Source organism: Cavia porcellus, unplaced genomic scaffold, assembly GCF_034190915.1.
Source record: "Cavia porcellus strain 051 isolate PalLab524CR breed Dunkin Hartley unplaced genomic scaffold, mCavPor4.1 scaffold_20, whole genome shotgun sequence".
In the NCBI taxonomy this organism is placed as follows: domain Eukaryota; kingdom Metazoa; phylum Chordata; class Mammalia; order Rodentia; family Caviidae; genus Cavia; species Cavia porcellus.
Genome location: NW_026947503.1, coordinates 29,086,789 through 29,107,558, shown reverse-complemented (window position 1 = coordinate 29,107,558; position 20,770 = coordinate 29,086,789). Strand labels below are relative to the sequence as shown.

Sequence of the window (20,770 nt, the reverse complement as noted above, 5' to 3'; positions counted from 1 at the left end):
TTTGTAAGGTCTAAAAGCAGTAGATTAATATGTGTGTGTGTGTGTGTGGACGTGCGTGTGCACTTGCACATGTCTGTGAGCTTAAGGATGTGGCTTAGCACTGTGTTCAAGCCTCAGAACTTGGGTGGGGAATCAGATGTTCTTTAACATCTCTGAATACTGCATTTAGACATGAGATCAAAGGTGGCGTATAAACTAAATTGGTGGGTGTTGTCCTATAGCTGCCTGTCCTTTTATCAGCCATATTAAAAGCTGAATATAAGATTGAGGACACTATGACATAGCGGTTTGTAGAGCATAGCAGAGTATTCCTCAGCAAGTTTGTAATTTTTACAGATACAACATTTAAAATACAGTACACAAATGTGGATAAGGATTAAGTTAAAAACACTTTTCATCTAGGCCACTAAGTTTTAGATCCCTTATATTTTGAAAATTCCTTAACTACTAAGATATTTTAAAAATTTGGGATTAACCGAAGGAATTAACTTGGGCCACTTAAATACTTAGTGCTGTAGATGAAGGACTATATATTTTTCTGTATACATTATTCTGGGAACGTAGTGAAACTGATAAAAGGAATATTTTAACACTTTGTAAAATAATCCATTTTAAAAATTCTTGGAGCCAGGGATATAGTTCAGCAGCACAGCACCTGCTTGGCATGTGTAAGGTCCTCAGTCTGATGGCTGCTAAAAAAAGAAAAAAAAAAAACACAACAACTTTGTGATGATTTCAGGAACTTGGTTAGCCAAAATGATTTTCAGGGAAAATAAGTAAAAAGGAAATGGTTTGGACCAGTTTAAAAAAGGAAATAAAATAGAAGAGCAGTTTCTCAAGAATGCCGGAGGTTGCTTCACAGATTTGCTTATTTATAGCTCTAGATAAGGGCTTGCCTGATAATCAAACCTTTGGGTTTAAATTCTATTTCTGTCTGCCTTTAAAGTTATCTTTTTTTCATTGTGCTCTGCTGATTTACTCTACTATTTGGAAATGTGAATTTCTTTTTATTTGTTACATGCTAGCTTCCTGTGTGTTTCAGTTTATGTTCAATCTAATTTTCTGCCACTAGCCCTTAAACTGCTTTTCCTATATTTTGGGACTCTAATTGCACAAATGGTAGATTTTCTTGCTCTAGCATTCATGTTGTCTAATTTTTTTATATTTTTCATCTTTGTTTCTTTTTGAATAATTTTACCTGTTATCTTCCTGTTCACCAGTTGTTTTTTTAGCCACAATTAACTTGTTTAACACACATACAATGGTTTTTATACTATTTCCCATTTGATTCTAAGTTAATCTTCAATTCAGTCATTATAATCTCATGTAAATCCATTTCTAATTAAAAAAGAAAAAAACTTGCAGGCATGCCAGTAATCCCAGCACTTGGGAGGCTGAGGCAGGACTATCACAGTGAGTTCAAGGCCAGCCACCTGACCTACATAGTCAGCTCAAGGCAAACCTGCACTGCAAAGTGAGGCCCTATTTCAGAAAACCAAATCTCATTTTGTATTCCACTTTTGATAACATCAATGTTTTACATATTTATAAGCTTAAATTTATGGTTATTATGTACCATGTGTAGCTCATTTCCTTGAGTACGTAGCTTAATTTAATCTGCAGGACAAGGGACCTACATTATGGATGCTTTCCTTCAGATAATAATTTGTATTCACTTCTCTTTGAGTTGGTACAAAGACTTGGCATTGTGATGGCCCGCTCTGGGCATGCTGACTGAATGTCGTTTCTTAATTTCAGCTTTCAGTCCTAGCTTCTTGTACTTTTGGTTATAGACGTCAAGTACAGGTTACTGTCAGTGTTTACCTTCAGAGCAGACCTCACCTTTCAGGCTTACTTCTTGGCTGGTGCCTCCTGCTCTTTTCCTGCTTTTGTTTCAGGTCTTTGTTTTTTTCCTGTGTTGACTGTACGGGGATTAGGACAAATCAGCAGCAGGATGTGATTATTATCTTTGAAAGCTGTAAAAAGTTTGCCATCACTGAACTAGTGCTTTGTAGTAGAACTCTGTAAAGAGTGCTTATAGTACCAAAGTACCAATCTATTTGCATTTATTTTTGCAGTCTTTTTTTTTCTTCTTCTTGCAATATTAATGTTCTCCTACACACACATATTTTTATCATCTCTTCTTTATGGACTGGTCTAGTCTTGCCATTTATGTTTGAAGTGTGAACATTCTATTGTAATTACTTTTGATTACTTGTAAAAATTTAACATGCTCAAACATGGTTTGATTTTCCAATACAATAAATATCTGCCTTCCTTCCAAACAACAATCATATTCTACTTCTTTAATCTTTAAATTGAAGAGACTGCAGCCCTTCCAGGGGGAGAACCAGCAGTGTCTCCTGAGATCCACGCCATGTTGGAACTGAGGACGCTGTGAAAACAAATGCTTAGGAATAGTGAACCTACTGCTACATGGCCTAGAGTCAAATATCCCACTTCCCCTATCCCCCCCACCCCCCCGGCCCATTAGCAAATAGGAACCAGAAATCTGAGCATCTCCTGGGAGGTTGGCCATAGGAAATAAGGAGGACTTCCTTCTACCATTTCTTTGAAGGCAAATATTTTTATTACTGTTTTGCTCTTTTCTGATTAATGGTACTGCTCTATTCAATTTTCTGTTTTGATAAGTTCTATAGTGTTCTATATTTCATCCCATTTTGATATACGTGATTGAAAGAACAACTATTATTAAAGATAACAAAATATACTGTGATACCTATAACTGTTATCCCGGTAACCTGCTGTGAAGTTCTGTACCAATTTCACTGTATGATCTTAGTTGGCTTTATTCTGACTTGTACTGTTGTATACTTTCAAAATTTAAAAAAAAAAGGCAAAAAATTGAAATATTATTAATATGTCCCAAATGCTTATCTTGGGAGAGAGGAGTGTATTTTTTTGTGTGTGTTCTTATTCCCTTGAATCTGAGAAACTATTTCTAAATTTAAAAATATTTCCTATATGCTTATCTTGAGAGAGAGGAGTGTATCTTTTTATCTTTTTTAATCCTTTTGATCTCAGAGTTTTTTCTGTTTAATTTGAGGCAGGGTCTCACTATGTAGTTCAGGCAGACCTTGAACTCACCATGTAGCCCAGGCTGGCCTTGAGTTATGGAGACCCCCCCTGCTTCAGTACCCCCAGTGTTGTGATTACAGAGGTGTACCATCATACCTCACATGCAATTGCTTAATTTTTAAAAAGTAGTTGGCCTGGGGTATAGCTCAGCAATGCAGGATCTGTCTGGCAAGTGTGAGGTCCTGAGTTTGACTGCTGGTACCAAAAAAGGGGGGGAAAAGCCCCTTAAAAAGTGGTTATATTTGTTTAATAGAATTTTTTTCTGAAATTGCAAAATTGGACTGTAATAAAATTCAGCATCAAGTTGCTCTATCTCAACCAAACGTACAAGGCTGTATAACAAATGAGAGAAATTAGAGATGTTAGTAGTACAATATTTCATTGTTAGTCTTAGCTACACTATATAATTTTCTAGCACAGTATCTTCATTGATGCAACAGTAACAGAAAAAATCACTTAGGGGCACACATTCCTGGTTTATGTGTATATTTACTAATATGTTCAGTGCTAGTTGGTGTTCAGCCAAATACAGTTATTTGGTTTTAGGTAGCAAAATAATTATTTCAGCATCATTTGTGGCATCCCATGATATGCATGAAATGTGATTCAGTTCTCATCATATCTAACTAGTATTCATGATTTCAGTCTTAAAAATAAGGCATCACATTTAGGTTTTTTAACATCTGAAGATTTATCTCAAATTAGATAAACATTCTAGATGTTACTTAAAATCTCATGAGCTTTCTGTTGTGATTCCATCAAAACAAATATTATTTTAAGGAAAAACAGTAACCAATGATTATGAAATCTATTTTATGTATAAACACAGTTCTCAAGTTGCTGAGCAGGGAAAGATTGAGTTAATATTGAGAGTGCATTAGATCGTTTTATAATGAAGCATGTTCTTTATGAGCCACCAAAAATAAATTTGTGCTGTTATTTCAGAAATAGGTAACTGCTGCAGCACAACAAAAACAAAATATATGGTATTTAGGATTTGTGGTAACAATAGGTTGAGAAAACTGCTAGTAAATGTTTCAGTAATGATAAAGAGACTTCATAAGGTTTTATAAAAGAAAATGTATCTAATGCTTGGTTTTGGACTAGGTATTCCAGGCAAAATGTAGAAGGCGCCACCTGGTGGTACTTAACTGCATAAGAATCAGTTGAGGTGTTTTTGTTTTTTAAAGCCCATTAGTTTGCAAGCACATGTGAAATGTAATACAGAGAAATGAGCAAAGCAAACTTTTTTCCCTCTGGCTTCTCTAACATAAATTTCAAAGATATTACCAAAGGTCAAACATCAAATCAAAGGAGATTCTGTCAGATGCTTCGTTAAGCCTCCTTAGGTGGTGCTGAGTAATCTCAGATTGACAAAGTTTAAGGGTAGGTTCTGATGGAATTCTGATCTCAAAAGATCACTAAAAGTCTTTAGAGAAGTCATAATACTTGTGTGGCTTTTGTGTATGAATGGATCATAATCAGAAACAGAAAGCTCAAAAGTTTTAAAGTGTACAGCTTTGTAAAAACACCAAGTACTAGAACTAAAAGTTCAATTTATAAAAATGTCTGTGGGGTTTGTTGGTGCACATTTGTAATCTCAGCTCTCAGGAGGCTGAGGCAGTAGGATCCCAGCGAGTTCAAGACCAGCATGGGCTACATAGTTCAAGGCCAGCCCGAACTACATGGGAAGCCCTATCTCCAAAATATAAAAATTCTGTGGGTCCCTCCCTTTCTTTTGGTAGGATGTAGCCTCAGGAAGTAAATTAGAAGCTATCTGGTCATTTCTTCAGAAATAATAAAAGATGGTGAGGGAAAAAGGACATACCAGACTGTGTAGCCAAAAGCTGTGGAGAACAGTGTATTGCAGTTATTCCCAAAGAACAGAATTGGCGTAACTGAGTATTTTCCAATTGCCAGAATGGTAGGCTTGGTGGAGTGTCAGAAAATGTTAAGTACCAATGACTGTGGTTCCCATTCTTTCCCATTTCTGATGTATTTACTGTGGTTATCCTGTTCTTTGTCACATGTACTGGATACGTGCATGTTGGGGGGGGACAGCTTAATAAGTCTGTCTCAAGTGGAACTGCATGTGTGCCTGCCACATACTATGAAATCCTAAACTTGAAGACTGATACTGTGGTTTTATGAGACCATTCAAGGTCTTGGAATAGAATACTGTGTATCTTTCATATTGAATGAAGGTAAGTATACGTATAGGGTGAAATATGGTAGCTCAGATAGATTAATGATCTCAGGTCACTTTGTACCCAGATAACCTTTTATCATATTTACAGTTTTACTAAAAAAGTAAATTCTGTTTTTGCTTATGAATTTGCTCCTGTGACTTTGCCAATGGAATATCAAACTTGAAAGGTATTTAAAAACGTTTGTGTTTCCTCTCCTGCTCCATTTCCTTCTTCATGAGAATATTGTCAACTTAGGCTTTTGAGGATGACAGTGTCAAAGCAGAGAGAGGTCATCCCAGGTGTGGTCCACAACATTTCTCTCAGATGTTCCACAGCTAATGGTCAGACACATGAGAGCCCAGCTTATGCTGCATAAAGCACTGACAAACACAAGATAAGTGAAGTCAATTGTGCCAGGCTTTTTATCTGGTACACATCATCACTGTGGCAATTGATTGCCATAGAGCTATAAATTATCTTCATTGCTTGAAAAAGATAAGTAAAGAAAGTGAAAACCAGTTACCAGTTAGTTTTATTCTGACCAATTAAGTCCCAGAGCAACCTCTAAAAGGTAGGCTGAAATTCAAATTAGAATTTATCAAAATGATTTATTGTAAACTGCCAGGTTTGGTAGTTGAAGAGCAAGCATTTTAGAGATTTGGCAAGTTATAAATCCTAAATCAAAAGTTCATTCTGAAAACTGTGGAGTTGAAAAAAACCGTTATGTTCAGATAAGCAAGTAATTTCATGTCACTTGAATCAGAAGAGAGTGAAAGAGAGAGTGTGTATGAATGTATGTATTTACGCAGTACTGCAGATGGAAGCCAGGGTTTGCGCATGCTAGACAAGCTGCTCAACCACCAGCCTACGCTTCCACTCCATGAACCTGAGTGTTTTTTTTAATATGGATGATGTACAACATAGCATCTGTAGGTATATATGGTCCAGTAACTGACAATTCTAACATTGTTTTTCCTGGAACATAAAAATCAAATTTTAAACTGCTATTAAATTTTTAAACACAATCAGTACCTTTGAGTAAAACCTCAACTTTGGTTGGGCCAAATACTGATTATATACTTAGCTATTTGGCCAAACTGTACATTTTAATATACTCGTGTTTTTATTCACTTCAAAGTTATAAGCTTGTACCACTGTCAATGGATCATGTGTCATGACAGGTGAAGTTCATTTTTATAATAGTGAATATAATTTCTAATTTCAAAGGAATATACAGTTGGCTTTCTATAGCTGCATGTTTTGCATCCCAGAGTTATCTAGCCTTGGCTTTAGAATTGTGAAAAACAGGTATTGGACATGTCAGACATTTTTCTTATCATTATCACTGAAATAATACAGTATAATGATGCTGTACATAATAGCATTTATACGGTATTATCATAAATAAATAACATGACAATGTAAATGGATGTCCATAGGTTATTTGCGAATATATGCTACACATTTTGATATGGAGGGCTGGTGTGCTGGAATGCTGATGATACCAAGGGACAAATGTATCAGATGTAATTGAAAAAAATGATATTTAGCTTTAAAAATAATACAGTACAATACACATAGCCATTAGTTCCCCTAAAAATCCTTTGCCTCACTTTGAACACTCATTCTATGATTCTTGCCACTTCCTGAAGTAGTTCTGAAGTCCTCTTTCATGTCTTTAGTTGTGTTGCTATGACTGTTTCAGTGTCCTGAATCAATTCAAACATTTACCTTTGCCATCATCTTAACTCTGAGGAAGAGCCAGAAGTTACATGACACCAGATCTGGTGAATAGTGAGTGAGGAGACTGCAGTGTTTTCATAAGGCTGTTTTCCATTGGATGGCATTTGGCAGTAACATGTACTTGATTCTTGATCACACGTCATAAAGACACATAGAAGGATTTCCAGAACTAAGTGGCAAGGAGTGTGGGAAAAGTGTGTTCGAATTGAAGGTGAATATATTGAGGAGGATTAATGGCTACATGTCTTTCACTGTAACAAATGTTTTTAACATTCACTGTATATTTTGATTATCCCTTGTATATTACAGTGTGTGATTCAACCATTAGTATGTTTATGGAGTTAGTGAATAAAGACTCACATTCTTCTAAGAGGATACTAAATTGGAAAACAGCAGAAGTGACTGTTGTAGTTTAGACCTAAAATGTCCCTCAAAAGTTTCATGTTTGGAGGTGAGGCCTGGCCAGAGGGGATGTTACTGAGTGCGTGACTTGGAAGGTGCATTCTTTTCCCCAGCTCTTTCCTCTGCTTCTTAGTTGCAACGGGGTGAGCAGCTGTCCTCTGGCATGCCATTTTTGCCTTGAAGCCAGCCTACTACAGATTGAATCCACTGAAACTGTGAGCCAAAATGAACCTGTTCTTTAAGGTTGTGGGTGTTGGTTATTTTTGTTCCAGTGCTAAGACATGCAGTTGATACCAGAGAAGTAGAGCTGTTGGTGTGATTGATGATAACTGACCATTTGATTTGGAAGCCTTTGGAACTGTTTGTTGGGGGACTTTGGAAAGCTCTGTAGATGTGGGTTAGAGAAGCTCTAGAATGATGTAAGCATATCTTGATGAACGAAGGTTAATAGTGGATAGTTAGTGAAGTTCAGGCTCATAAAGTTTCAGATGGAAATGAGTTCTGTTTTAGAAATCGAACTAGAAGCCATGCGTGTTTCATGCTATAAAATTATTTGTCTAAGTTTTGTTCTGTACTAAGACTGTGTGAGGCTCAATATAAAGCTGTTGGCTTATTAATCTGGTGGAGCACATTGAAAGGTAGTCTATAATGTTCAGGCTGTGGCATGGGTACTAATCACTGTTTTTAGCCAAGATTTACAGTGAGAATAAAAAGTAAAAGCAAATATAAAAAGTTTGCAGTCCCTCCAGAAAGAAAGCATCTACAAAGTTGGACAAAGGAGTGATTGCTAAAAGGATTAAATGTTCTAAAAATGATTAATACATTAGAAAGAAGCCAAGCTGGGCATACTTGCAGATGCCTATAATTTCAGCACTCTAGAGGATGAGGCAGGAAGATTACTGTGAGTTCAAGGTCAGTAGGCTACCTAGCAAGATTGTGTCTCAAAAAAAAAAAAAAAAAAAAAGAAAGATAGATAGATAGATACATAGATGAGTTGAAGGCATATAAGAAATTGACCTGACTCCTACCTCTGCAGGCACAAGGGTGGACCTGCAAACACCTTTGAAAGATTACTATGAAAACCCTAGGGTGTTGTAGTCATCGGGGGTCACATAAATAAGTGCTCCCCGAAGTTCATCCATCTGGCACTCCAAGGCCACTGCACCCAGGGTCTAAGGGGCCAAGTTACTGCCCCAGCTTGTGGTAGAACCTTATTGTCATCTATACAGTGCTTGTTTTATAGCCATGAAATTCAAGAGCTGTACGGTCATGGAGGCTTTCCCCCAGAATTCAAAAGAAAGCCTGGGAGAATGGGCAGTGTGCCCCTGAGAGCAGTGTATGAAGCTGTGACAGTGTAGTCAAAGATGCAGTTGATAGCCCCAGAATTTGCTATTTAGTTTTGCTTGGTTTTTTGAAACAGGTCTCATGTAATTCGGGCTGACTTTGAACTTACTATATAGCACAGGCTGGCCTTGAACTTGCGATGACGCTTCTGCTTCCGCCTCCACAGTGCTGGGATTACAGGTGTGCACCACCATGCCCAGCTTCCCCAGGAATTTAAATGATTCCAAGAACACTGACTATTTGCTGATGAAAACTGCAGGCAGTGAGTGGAGCCAACCTAAAAGAGAGGTCAGGTGGGCTGCAACTGGCAGTGCCATAATGAAGAGTTATGATGAAGGCAGGCAGTCAGACTGTGACTCAGGGAACACATTCCTTAAAGGGAATGGAATGTATTAAGTAAACAAATCTCTTCCTGCATCTGGGTTGGTCTGGGAGAATTTAGGAATGCTGAGCAACTGAACTTTTGAACTCTGCACTAGGAAGCCAAGTACTATTTGGGTACTAAGAAGCTACTTGTGGAGGAGGAGGAAACCTCTAGAGCTGTGGTGGAGAAGCTTTAGAACTTTCAGCTCACGGCAGCATGGTACCATAGGTTTGCCACCACTGCTCTAGACAAACTTCTCGCACTGTTCAGGACTCCATCTGGTCAGCAGGGGCCTTTCCTTGTCCTTTCCAAGTTTTCATATTTGCAACTTAACTCGCCCCATTGCAATGCTATTTTATTATTTGACTTCCTGTGACCCAGCCTTTTGATATATCATATTCACCTCAGACTGCCCTGTGTGTTGCACAATGAGCTGCAAGAGTTAAGGTTTGCTGATTTTTGGTCTTCTGTTAGTCTGATTAAGGATTTTACTATTCATCCAGTTTCAAATGGGAATGCTTATCATGAGTCATTGTATTTTTAGAAGTATTTTAACTTTTTTTTTGAAATTTACAAGGATTTACAACTCAAGCTGTCTTGAATCTCAGAGGAGACTTTGGAAACATTTTGTCATCTTTTAGAGATGGACTAAATACATTTTGCATTTTGAGATAGACATGAGCCTTCTGGGGACCAGGGGCAGAACGTTATGGTTTAGGTCTAAAATGTCGCCCAAAGTCTGGTTTAGAGCTGGGTCTGGTGGAAGGGGTAGGCTGCATTGGACATGACTTAGAAGGTGTTTTCTTGTCCCTAACTCCTCCCTTCTTGCACTCTGCTGCCTGACTGCCATGGGGTGAGCAACTGTTCTCTGCCATACCCTCTGCAGTCCCATGTCTGCCTGGGAGCCAGCTTATCGTAGACCAGACCCTTTGAAGACCACGAGCCAAAGCCAACCTCTTTAAGTGGTGGATGTCTACCCCAGTGCTAGGAAAATGATTTAATACAGTGGCATATTCAGCAAAGTAAATCATACCCTAAATCATAAATGTACCTATAATTCTGACCCTGAAAATGTATTAGAGAAGGAAAAATAATACCCAGTATCTACAGTTTTAACAAGATAGAAAACATTCAAACATTGGGGAACAGAAAGCAGAGATTACCTTTATTTCTCAAACCTCAGTGGTTGTACATATTTCTCAGCTTCCAGCATCTTCCTCGCTGTGTTCTTCTCCCTGCTTACTAATTTTCTTTACATTTTCTCTCTCTCTCTTAAAGGTGGCTAGAAGACAAACATTTTAACCTAGAAGGTGGTTATTACAGGTATCTGAAGTGACTTTGCATTGGAAATATCCCATTTTTCATTAGAATATTTATCATCCTACACTTCAATTTTGAACTTACATTTTTAATAAAACATCAGATCTCTTCAAACCACAATTTCTTTTTTTTTAAGAGAAAAAAATTTCAAACCTAATTTTTTTTTTTTTTTTTTTTTTTTTTTTTTTGGTACCAGGGGATCGAATCCATGACCTCGCACTTGCAGGCCGGCGCTTGTACCATTGAGCTAAACCTCCAGCCCCGAGAAAAAAATTTCAAAAGAAGATAAAAGAGTATCAATGGCTAATATATTACATTGTTATCTTTAAATTAGTTACTCAGAGAACAAGACATAGGCATTTAATTGTTCAAACAAAATTAGCACAAACCTGTCTTTTCAATTAACTAAGAAAAGTTAGTGTATGCATCTCAGATGCCCAATTTTGGATTGGATCTTTAAATTTGGGAGGTCTGATTTTTTTTGAGTCTTCATATGTTTCATCAAACCACAATTTCAAAAATACATGTGCTAGGTCTGTGGATATAGCTCAGTGGCACAGCACCTGCCTGGCAAGCACAAAGTCCTGAGTTCGATTCCCGTAAAAAAATATGTGCTAATTTAGATTTATGACTTCATATTTAAATTTTTTTTGTCTTTTTCATTTTTATCGGTACTGGTCATATTTAAATTTATAAAATTAGACTTTACTTTTGACAGTCATTTCAGTCCCTATAATGATATTAGAAAATCTTCCCTATAGGAAGAGTAAGACTTGGAAAGAATGTTCATAACATAAACCTATCAACTATCTATTGGTAATTAATAAGGAATGATAGGTAATTAAAGTCAAATTTTAAAATGTTATTATCTGTGAGATAGCATTCTAATTTTATGACTCATTGTTTTCTTGAATAGGTCTTTCTGTTTATTATTTATTATTTTGAGACACTATGTTGTCCAGCCTGATCTCAAATTTGTAGGCACAAATGACCTTACCATCTAGGCCTCCCAGGTACCTAGGACTACAAGTATGTGCCACCACAGCTGGCCTCTATTTTTTTTAAAAATCTTTTTATCAGTACCGGGGATTGAACTCACGATTGCCTGCTTGCAAGGCAGGTGCTTATGCTGCTGATCTAAATCCCCAGCCCTTGGCCTCTATTTTTTAAAAGTGATTTTGAGATCATTATAGATTTGCATGCAGTTATAAGAAATAATATGTAGTATCATATTTACCCAGTTTCCCCCAATGGTAACACTGTGGGTAACTATAGTGCAGTATCACAATTAGGAAACTGATACTGACATAATTTATTCAATTTATCACCTTTATTCAGACAGCACCAGTTTTATACTTATCTCTGTGCATAGTTCTATGTAATTTTATCACGTGTAGATTCATATGACCGTCACAGTCAAGACACCAAACAGCTTTATCATTCTGCGTTTTCCTTCTGCTACTCTTTGCAAGCCACGCCACTTTCCTTTTTGTCCCCTGCCTTCTTATGTGACTATAATTGAGTTCCTCATCTCTATCATTTTGTCATTTCAAGAGTGCTGTATAACTGGAGCATGCCTGAAATTCCAGCACTTGGGAGGTTGAGGCAGGATCACCTCACATTTAAAAACCAGCCTGGGTCATAGCAAGGCCTAGAATAACAAGACCTTGTCTTTAAAGTTGTATAAATGAAAGCATATATTATTCAGTCTTTGGAGATTGACTTTTGAAATTCAGTATGATTCCCTTGAGACAATCCAACTTATTGTGTGCGTCAACGGTTTGTTCTTGGCGGGTGTGGTGATGCATGCCTGTAATCCCAGCACTGCTGAGAGGCTGAGGAGAAAGTTTGCTACAAGTTCAAGGCCTTAATGGGCTACATAGTGAATTCAAGGCCAGCCTGGACTATGTAGTGAAACCTTGTCTCAAAAAAAAAAAAAAAAAGTTTGTTCTTTTGTTCAATACTATTTCTTGTAGGGATTACCACAACATATGCCCATTACAGGATTTGTAGGTTGTTCTCAGGTTTTGTCTCCTTTGAACACTCTTACACAGGTTTTTGTGTGAATATTTTTTTTTCTAGAATAAAGGGTGCATATGCTGAGAAATAGTAAACACATGCTTAGTTATGTGAGACACTTAAAACTTTTCCAGATTTGCAATACTATTTTTCATTTTTGTCTGCAATATATGAATGATCCAGTTTTTCTATCCTTTCTAATAATTTTTATTATTATATATTTTTAAAAATTTAGTCATTCTAGAGGCTGGGGATTTAGCTCAGCGGCATAAGCGCCTGCCTTGCAAGCAGGTAGTCATGAGTTCGATCCCTGGTACCGATAAAAATGAAAAAGACAAAAAAAAAAAATTTAGTCATTCTGAAAAAAAGTACTGACATCTCATTTTGATTTTTATTTCCATCTACTTAATGACCAATTATGTTGAATATTTTTTATGAGTTTACTTACTGTGTTTTCTGCTCAATGAAATGTGTTTAGGCCATTTTCTAATTGGATTGTTATTTACACTGTTGAGCTTTGAACATTCTTAATAAATGTTAGATACAAACTCTTTGTCAGAATGTCTTGCTGATGTTTTCTACCAGTCTATTGCTTGTCTTTTCATCATCTTCACAGGGTCCTTCATATAGCATAGATATTATATCTTGATGATCATCTTAGCAATCTTGCTTTTGATGCCATGTTTAAGAATTCTGCCTAGCTGTCAGTTATAAAGATTTTCTCCTAAAAGGTTTGCATTTGTATATGTTCCATTTTGAATTAGTTATTATTATGGAATAATATTAGGTATCCAAATGCTCCAGCACCACTTGCTGATACACTTTCTTCCATTGAATTGTCTTTGATTCTTTGTCAACATCACATATGATTAGTATACTTATGAGGGTAGTATATCTTTATCCATCCCAGTCTTCTGTCCTTTGTGAAGCACTCTAGACTCCTTTTTAGCAGGCAACCTCAGGATTCAGGTGTGGTGTAAGGGCCAAACAGTATTTATCACCACTCTGACTGAAACTCATTGTAGATGAATGAGATGGCAGTTCATCTTCCTTTCTGTTAATTCCTTCATGACAAAAGTAAACATTCATGTATATATTCAGGGTACCTCCCAGTGGGTATATAAACCCACTGACACCAGGGGAAGGAACAAGGAAGTGGAGTGCTGGCTAGTTCCTTGTCCCACCACCTTATTTTACCTTGTTGCTGCCAAGTGGGAATGGAGACTAAATGTCACTGGTCAGGTAGTCTAGTGGGATTGTTTTTTTCAGTGCTGAGGATGAAACCTAGGGGAAGTACTATACCACTGAGCCATACCTTCAACCTGCTAGTTGAATTCTTCTTAATTTTTATGTTCACATTTCTTGCAATCCTCAATTTAAGCAGTTAGTAAAGAAAAAACGTATTTACTACTGATCTCTAAATGCATTTGTGTTTGTATGAAATTATTTGCATACACAGCATTTCCCAGAGACAAAAAGCAACAACTAAAAATGTATTAATCATAGTTATTTAGGAAACAAAACTTTATAAATAAGGAGGAAAAGAGGAGCTGAAGGGAGGGAAGGGGATTGGGAAAAAAAGCAGCATCAAGAGCTATCATAAACAGGTGAAAATTCTCTATGATGAATATGATCCTTATGTATATTTAAATTGCACTAATAAAGTTAGTAAAATATCTGCATACAAAATAAATAAAAATGTTAAGGAAAAGAAAAAAAGTTATTTAATGTTATATGGTATTAAAATTATACTTGGTTTTGTTTTCTTGTTTTTATTTTTATAAAGTATCTTCACTAATTTGTAGAAGAATATTGTCTACAATAATTTAACAGTATGCATGTGTAGAAGTAAACTGCAGTTAAACATTATACTTACTAGCAGTTCATATTGTCTTTAATTTGTGATTTAGTAGCAGAATGATCTTATTTTTTGGGGGGGGATGATGAATGGCCACTATGATTTCCACATCCTGATGGAGCTTTATGTGTCCTTAATCCATCTTTTGCATTGAGGACAAACTTTATTAAGTTGGAAGGCATCGTTTTTTCAACTATTGATGTGGGCAGTTTCCCTCTCATGTCTGTCTGAACAAACATCACTAGTTTGGAATATGCTGGGTTTCTGTAAGCAAAGGAAAAATTTTAAAAAGACAAAGAACGTTTAGAGTAGTCTATTGAATTTATCATTTTATGAAGAGCAGAGTTCTTATCTTACCATTGATTCTTTTCATAGTGCTTATACTAAGAGTAAACAAGAAGAGAATGTGACTTGTCATATCTTCATAAATAAAAAATTTACATAAAATATTAATATGTTTTAAATCTTCAGTTTTAGGCACCTTTTCCTTTTTGTAATTTTATTGATTTTTTGAAATTATATGGATATGAACCCCACATGCACCTACACATACATTATTCATAATGTGTATATATAAAAATACACCCACAGATATGTATGGTTTTATAAAAGGAGATATATTTTCTACAGGTAGCTTTATTTTCCTCTTAATAGAATATCTTGTCCTTCCTTGTCTATACTTTCATTGCTTGTTTTTCATAGTTATCTACAGTACTTCATACTGTATTTAATGGTCCTTTAATTCACTGTCAGGTTCTGAGTAGTACTTTCTGAGTAATTTCTGAGTAGTAAGATGTTGCAATAAAACATCGTTGTAATAAAACTGTTCATGCTTTTATAAACACATAGAATATTTAGGTCAAAGCTTTGTACTTTTAACATTTTGATATATTATTTCCAAGTAGTCCTCTGAGAAGACTAATGGTTTCTATTCTAACACAGTGATCTTCAAACTGGGTTATGAGAGATCGAATACTTTTAGGGAATAAAATTTTAAATTCATAACCTCTATATGCATTTTTCCTTAACCTGATCTGTGTTTCTGATGGAGATGTAGGGTTTTCATTCTGATCAGCCTGTTCAAAATAACTCACTTGCTTCACAAAACAAAGACATATTCACCACTTACACTAAAAAGTAAATGACTAACAACTATGGTGCTTTTCCATAGCAAATGGTATAAAAATGCTTTACTCTACTGGAAATGAGTTGTGAAAGCAAATGACTAATAACTGGGAGGTAAATATTATTCAAAATCTTGTCAGTTCTTTCAATAAATTTAAGGATTTGATGGCTTCAAATGCCAGTTATATTCTTCCCATTTTAATTATTTTTGTGAATAAAATGTCTCAGAAAACATATTTAAAAATTTAAATTCACATTGTTTAGCAGAAAATTATGATAGGATGATTAAAATTTAATTCAAAACCTGAAGTGTATCCCATTAGGATACAGTTATGTGAGGAGGAAAAATTAAAATGTGTGTTCAAAAAACAGGAATGATGGGAAATTGCTGATAAAATCTTTGTGTATTCTGCAGTGGACAATGTAATGGTGGATTCCAAATTATGGTACTTACATTTTACTAATACATTTATAAGGGTGATGTCATTTTTAAAAATGCTAATATTTACACTATACAAGAAATTATACTCCTTCAGCTTAGTCCTATGGAAATTTTTAAGGGTGATAAGAACATGCAAGAGGAAACAGTTTTAAAAATTCTTTTGGGGGTATGAAGATACTACACTAACCAATAGTGTTAGATTCCATTTTCTCATACGTTTCTCCATGCAAAGTGTAAACTATTTTTACTGTGCCTCAAAGGGTTGGATTGAGAATACTTTACCAGTATTTTATGTGGTCGTAAATCTCTATTTGCACTGAGGATTTACAACACATAAAAAAGCTTTCCCAGTATTTACTAGAGAGTGATGTACTACTGATTCAGGTGTCTTACATGTCTTGTTCATAAATGTTAGCTGTCCAAAATGTTGAAAAAATAAGGATGATTTTTTTTTGTATTCTTCTCTATAACTGAAGAAACATATTTTTATTCCAGCAGGACATGAGGCAGATTTTGGATTCTAGATGGGATATCAAGATCAGAGATTTTGTCTCATTGTTTTGTACTGCAAATTAGTGATTAAAAAAAAGCTCAAGAAAGACACTTGTCCTATGAAGCATACTTGGAGTCTATAATTTCCAACTAGAGTCTCTAAAACTGATTTACTTCCCTGATTTGGAGCAATAATCCTTCATTTGTTTTGTTCTTGTCTGCTATGGAGAATAAAATCTTGGCCATGCATTTGAAATTAGCATCTTAAGAAAATAAATGTATGCAGAGTTTATATATTACCAATAAAAGTTTTTACATTTATTTTCTTAACATATCATTAGCATAAATTAATGCTAAGCTATGTGTGAAATGTACATTGATTTACAACATGTGTTTTTACAGAATCTGTGTGCATTATATTGCCATTTTGTCCGGATGCTGGCCACCTGTAGGCTGTAACTCACTTTTTTTGGTACCAGGAATCAAACTGAGGACCTTGTACTTGCCAGGCAGGTGCTTGTGCCACTGAGCTACATCCCTGGCCCAGTAACTCACTTCTGGTTTCTTCAGCTTTTCTCTAATCTGAATGTATGTTTCAGATGTTGTATTCTGCAGCTATCTGTCTCAGCATGTAATCTATTGGAAATGGTTCATTCAAGTGAAGAATTTACTGCTGATAAATATGAACTGTTCTAATGAAATTTTTAATTCACAAAAAATTCTTAATATATAAAAGTGACTAATAGAGAAATAGGAAATATTAGGACAAGTTGAACTGTACAGAATGTTTGTGTATTCTTGACTATTCCCAGAAACCTCAAATAGTACTGTATAGAAAATATATATTCTAATTATACTTAAGATGAAAACACATAGAAAAAGTTATTTTAAAATTGATGTAGGGGTAGCTTTTTACCGACAATATATGCTAGTGTATGTTTCTACTAATGAGCAAGTTCATCTTAAAAAACTGAAATAAATGCAAATAACACTTACTCTTTCAGAGGTGAACATACAAAACCACAAGGATAGTTATAACCACGGATATACTCAGAAGTTGGAGGATATCCTGGGAAATCCACGCTTTTAGCTAAATGATTTAAAAAATGAAAATGAAGATGAAAAATACTTCCAGGAATGCATTTTTAAAAATATGTAACATTTAATTAGTTATTAGCATCAACATTAGTTATACATTTCTGTATATATTTACACTAATAAAGATGCTGTTATTCTTTTGTATGATAAGAGAAATTATTCAAAGTAATTATTTCCTGAGATTTGAGCAAAAGAAATTACAGAAAAAGATTTGGTTGTACTGTTATGGTACATAGATTTTCTCATTACTTTGTTATTAGTATTTTTCATTAAAATATTTTAAGTAGTTGAATGGTTTAAAATTCCCGCTTCTGGGGCTGGGGATATAGCTCAGCAGCAAAACGCCTACCTGGCAAGTGCAAGGTCATGAGTTTGGTCCCCGGTACCAAAATAATTAAATAAATTTCCCTCTTCTGCTAACTTCTTGTAAATAACTTCAAAATATAATTAAAAATCCATAGAATTTGTTTTAATAAATGTGTGGAATAATATCTAAATTATATGCAAATGGAGAGGGAGGTGATTTGATTTTGATTTTTTTTTTTTTTTGTCTTTTTCATTTTTATCGGTACGGGGGATCGAACTCACGACCGCCTGCTTGCAAGGCAGGTGCTTATGCCACTGAGCTAAACCCCCAGCCCCTTTGATTTTGATTTTGATTAAATGTATAATTATTCTTTTTCTATAAACATTTTAAATAATATATCTGTTTATTTTGGGCAATTAAATCTTGCTCTTGTTGGAGAAGATGGATTTTTTTCTATGATTTTAACGTAAATTACCAGTTCAAGGGGTAATACAATATGAAACATTAGTTTAGGAAACGTGAATGAATTTCCATTTTGTACCATGGTTTTAACAGAGCCTATTATGTTGACTTAATGGTACTGCCAGAAGTAATATTAAAATTTTTTTTATTTAAAATATGGATGTTGGGATTCATGCTTGTAATCCCTGCACTCAGGAGAATGAGGCAGGAGTATTACTGTGAGTTCAAGGCCAGTCTGGGCTATATAAGAAACTTCAAGGCCAGCCTGCACTATACATAGCAAGACCTTGTCTCCAAACAACAGCAAAATGTGGAGATTATATTTTATTCTTTAAAAAGCCTTTTATAGTTTAAACACAGATATAGGTCTTTGGTGAGGCACATAGTATGCTAGGTTGCAATTCTTTTGGAAAATCAGAAGAGTTAAATTGTTTCAGTTGTTTTATAGCTGTTCTGCTTCATTTTTAAACTGCTTCATTTACGTGAACTTCAGTTTCCTAGTGAGAAAATGCATGTAAAATATTTAACTCAAAGGAAAATGCAGAGTAAGCTAAAAAAAAAAAAAACACTAAGTGTTGGGAGCCGCGTCTGTGATAGCTCGCCTTGCGCGGCTGACGTGCGGCCTGTGGTAAAGAGCAAAGCCTGAGGTAGATTACCCCTTCCATCGAATATGTTAGTTTCCTGCTTACCGCGTAAACAACCCGCTCAACAATATAGTCTGCCTGGCAACTGATGATGTTAGCCAATCAGCTTGCCTTGCTTACTTTAACATGATTGGACACTGTACCCGTATATATACCGGTGCCACCCCTGGGCGGAAGAAGAAGCCAGGTAGAAGCCCAGAAGTAAAAGCCCAAAAGGAGCCGCGGAGAGCGGACCGGTAGAGGCTTTGGGGCAGACTGAAGCACAAAAGGAGCCGCGGGGAGCGGACCAGAGGAGGCTTCAGCTGGGAGAACCCAGGGCAGGCTGTACGGAGAAGGAAAATAAAAAGAAAAGGTTGTCCACTACCAGACTTTGTCGTGTGTCCTTCCTGCCGGCCGGGAGCGGACATCGACAACTAAGAAGGAAACTAATGGTATTCAAAACTTTGTTCAATGGAAATTTCTTACAGCAAATTCAATAGTGATTAGTGTACCAAATGACTGATTACTTGTCCTTGTTGGGTTTAACCTCTGTGCTCCTTTTTAAGTTTCCCTCTCATCATAGTAGAGAATAGTAATTTCAAAATATGGACAATAACAGATTTATGATTCAGACAATTTTGTATTTTAGGCAGTGAATATATTTTGTGTGCCTTCACTTCAAAAATGAGACAGATCTCTTGGGCATGTTATGAACATCAGTCTTCAGTGGTCTGCTGTAACACAGAGTGAACTGGGTTTGTGTAAACGTGATGACTCAGTCTGGGTTGTGAAACTTCACATACAATCATTTCAGGGTAACTGAAACTTTGTTGGGAAGTAGTAACAAGACATAATTGTTTACATCCCTAAGTAGTTTACAGTAGAGGAAACTATTCAGATATGAACAATAAGATTAAATCAAATTATAAAAAAAACAGGGATCTTTGTTACTCTGCTACCGAAGTTATTTTACCATTATCTAAGCTGTCATAGTCTGACAACAATTATGGTATAAAATGTTTAAATTTAAGTGAATAATACAAGTAAGGGAATGGTCTCACAGTTGCATTTTACAGTGACACATTTTCAGAGGAAATATTTAGGATATATCAAAACCTCTAGTTCCCAAAAGAAACATGAGCATGTTTGTGTAAAGACCCATCTAGCAGACATTTTTAATAGTTTTATCAGTTACTGTATATTCCCACTTTAAGTAATTCAAGTATAAAATTATATACCCAAAATTAATTTGGGCCCTTAAGACCTAAAAAAAGTATTCCTTGAAGTTTTAACAAACAATCATCTATTGAGTCCTGCAGTGTTTATGCTGTAAAAATCCAGGAGATGCCATAATTACTGACTCCTGTATATGTGATACCTTCTAAGTTGGGTAGAATATCTGGCATCACAATATAATAGGTGTACTTGTGGGTCCTACTGAGTAGATTAAGAAAAAAAATTGAAAAGAGTTTCTTCTAAACTCTGAATTAAAGAGAAAAGTTATTAGTGACTCATAACAATTCCAAAATGTGGGCAAAATGTTTCAACTTACAACTGATAATGGCCATATTCCCTTCATAGCACTTGAAGCATACTACGTCGATAAAGTCTCGGGGGGAAATTGAGCCCATGGCAAAACTTTGTGTAATGGTATGACATATAAATGTGCTCTGTAACAAACCATAAAGATTACAAAATTATTTAATATCATTTTTATTGTTCCCCAAAGAATCTCATTACATAAGATAGGCCTTGCTGGAAAAAGCAAGGCTTTGAAATTTTAAGACTGTCTTCAAATAAGCTTGCCTTTTTAATGTTAAAGGAGCATTATAGCTACATTTATGAATGTAGAAAATTCAAGGAATAGTCTTAAGATCATCTCA

At 35.6% G+C, this 20,770-nt stretch overlaps 1 protein-coding gene across 8 annotated transcripts in view; it reads right to left on the bottom strand.

Annotated features, from left to right (window-relative positions):
• Window positions 1-1,902: 1,902 nt before the first annotated feature.
• The window catches only part of Stard6 (StAR related lipid transfer domain containing 6), a 35,364-nt gene continuing 16,496 nt past the window's right edge, over window positions 1,903-20,770 (bottom strand). For all 8 annotated transcript variants that reach the window (XM_063231614.1, XM_063231619.1, XM_063231620.1 and 5 more), the window contains 3 exons: window positions 20,440-20,557; window positions 17,394-17,487; window positions 1,903-14,602 (listed from right to left, as the gene is read on the bottom strand). In XM_063231614.1, the coding sequence (XP_063087684.1) occupies window positions 14,404-14,602; window positions 17,394-17,487; window positions 20,440-20,557 (411 nt within the window). In that variant the 3' untranslated portion in view covers window positions 1,903-14,403. The remainder of the gene's footprint in view (window positions 14,603-17,393; window positions 17,488-20,439; window positions 20,558-20,770) is intronic.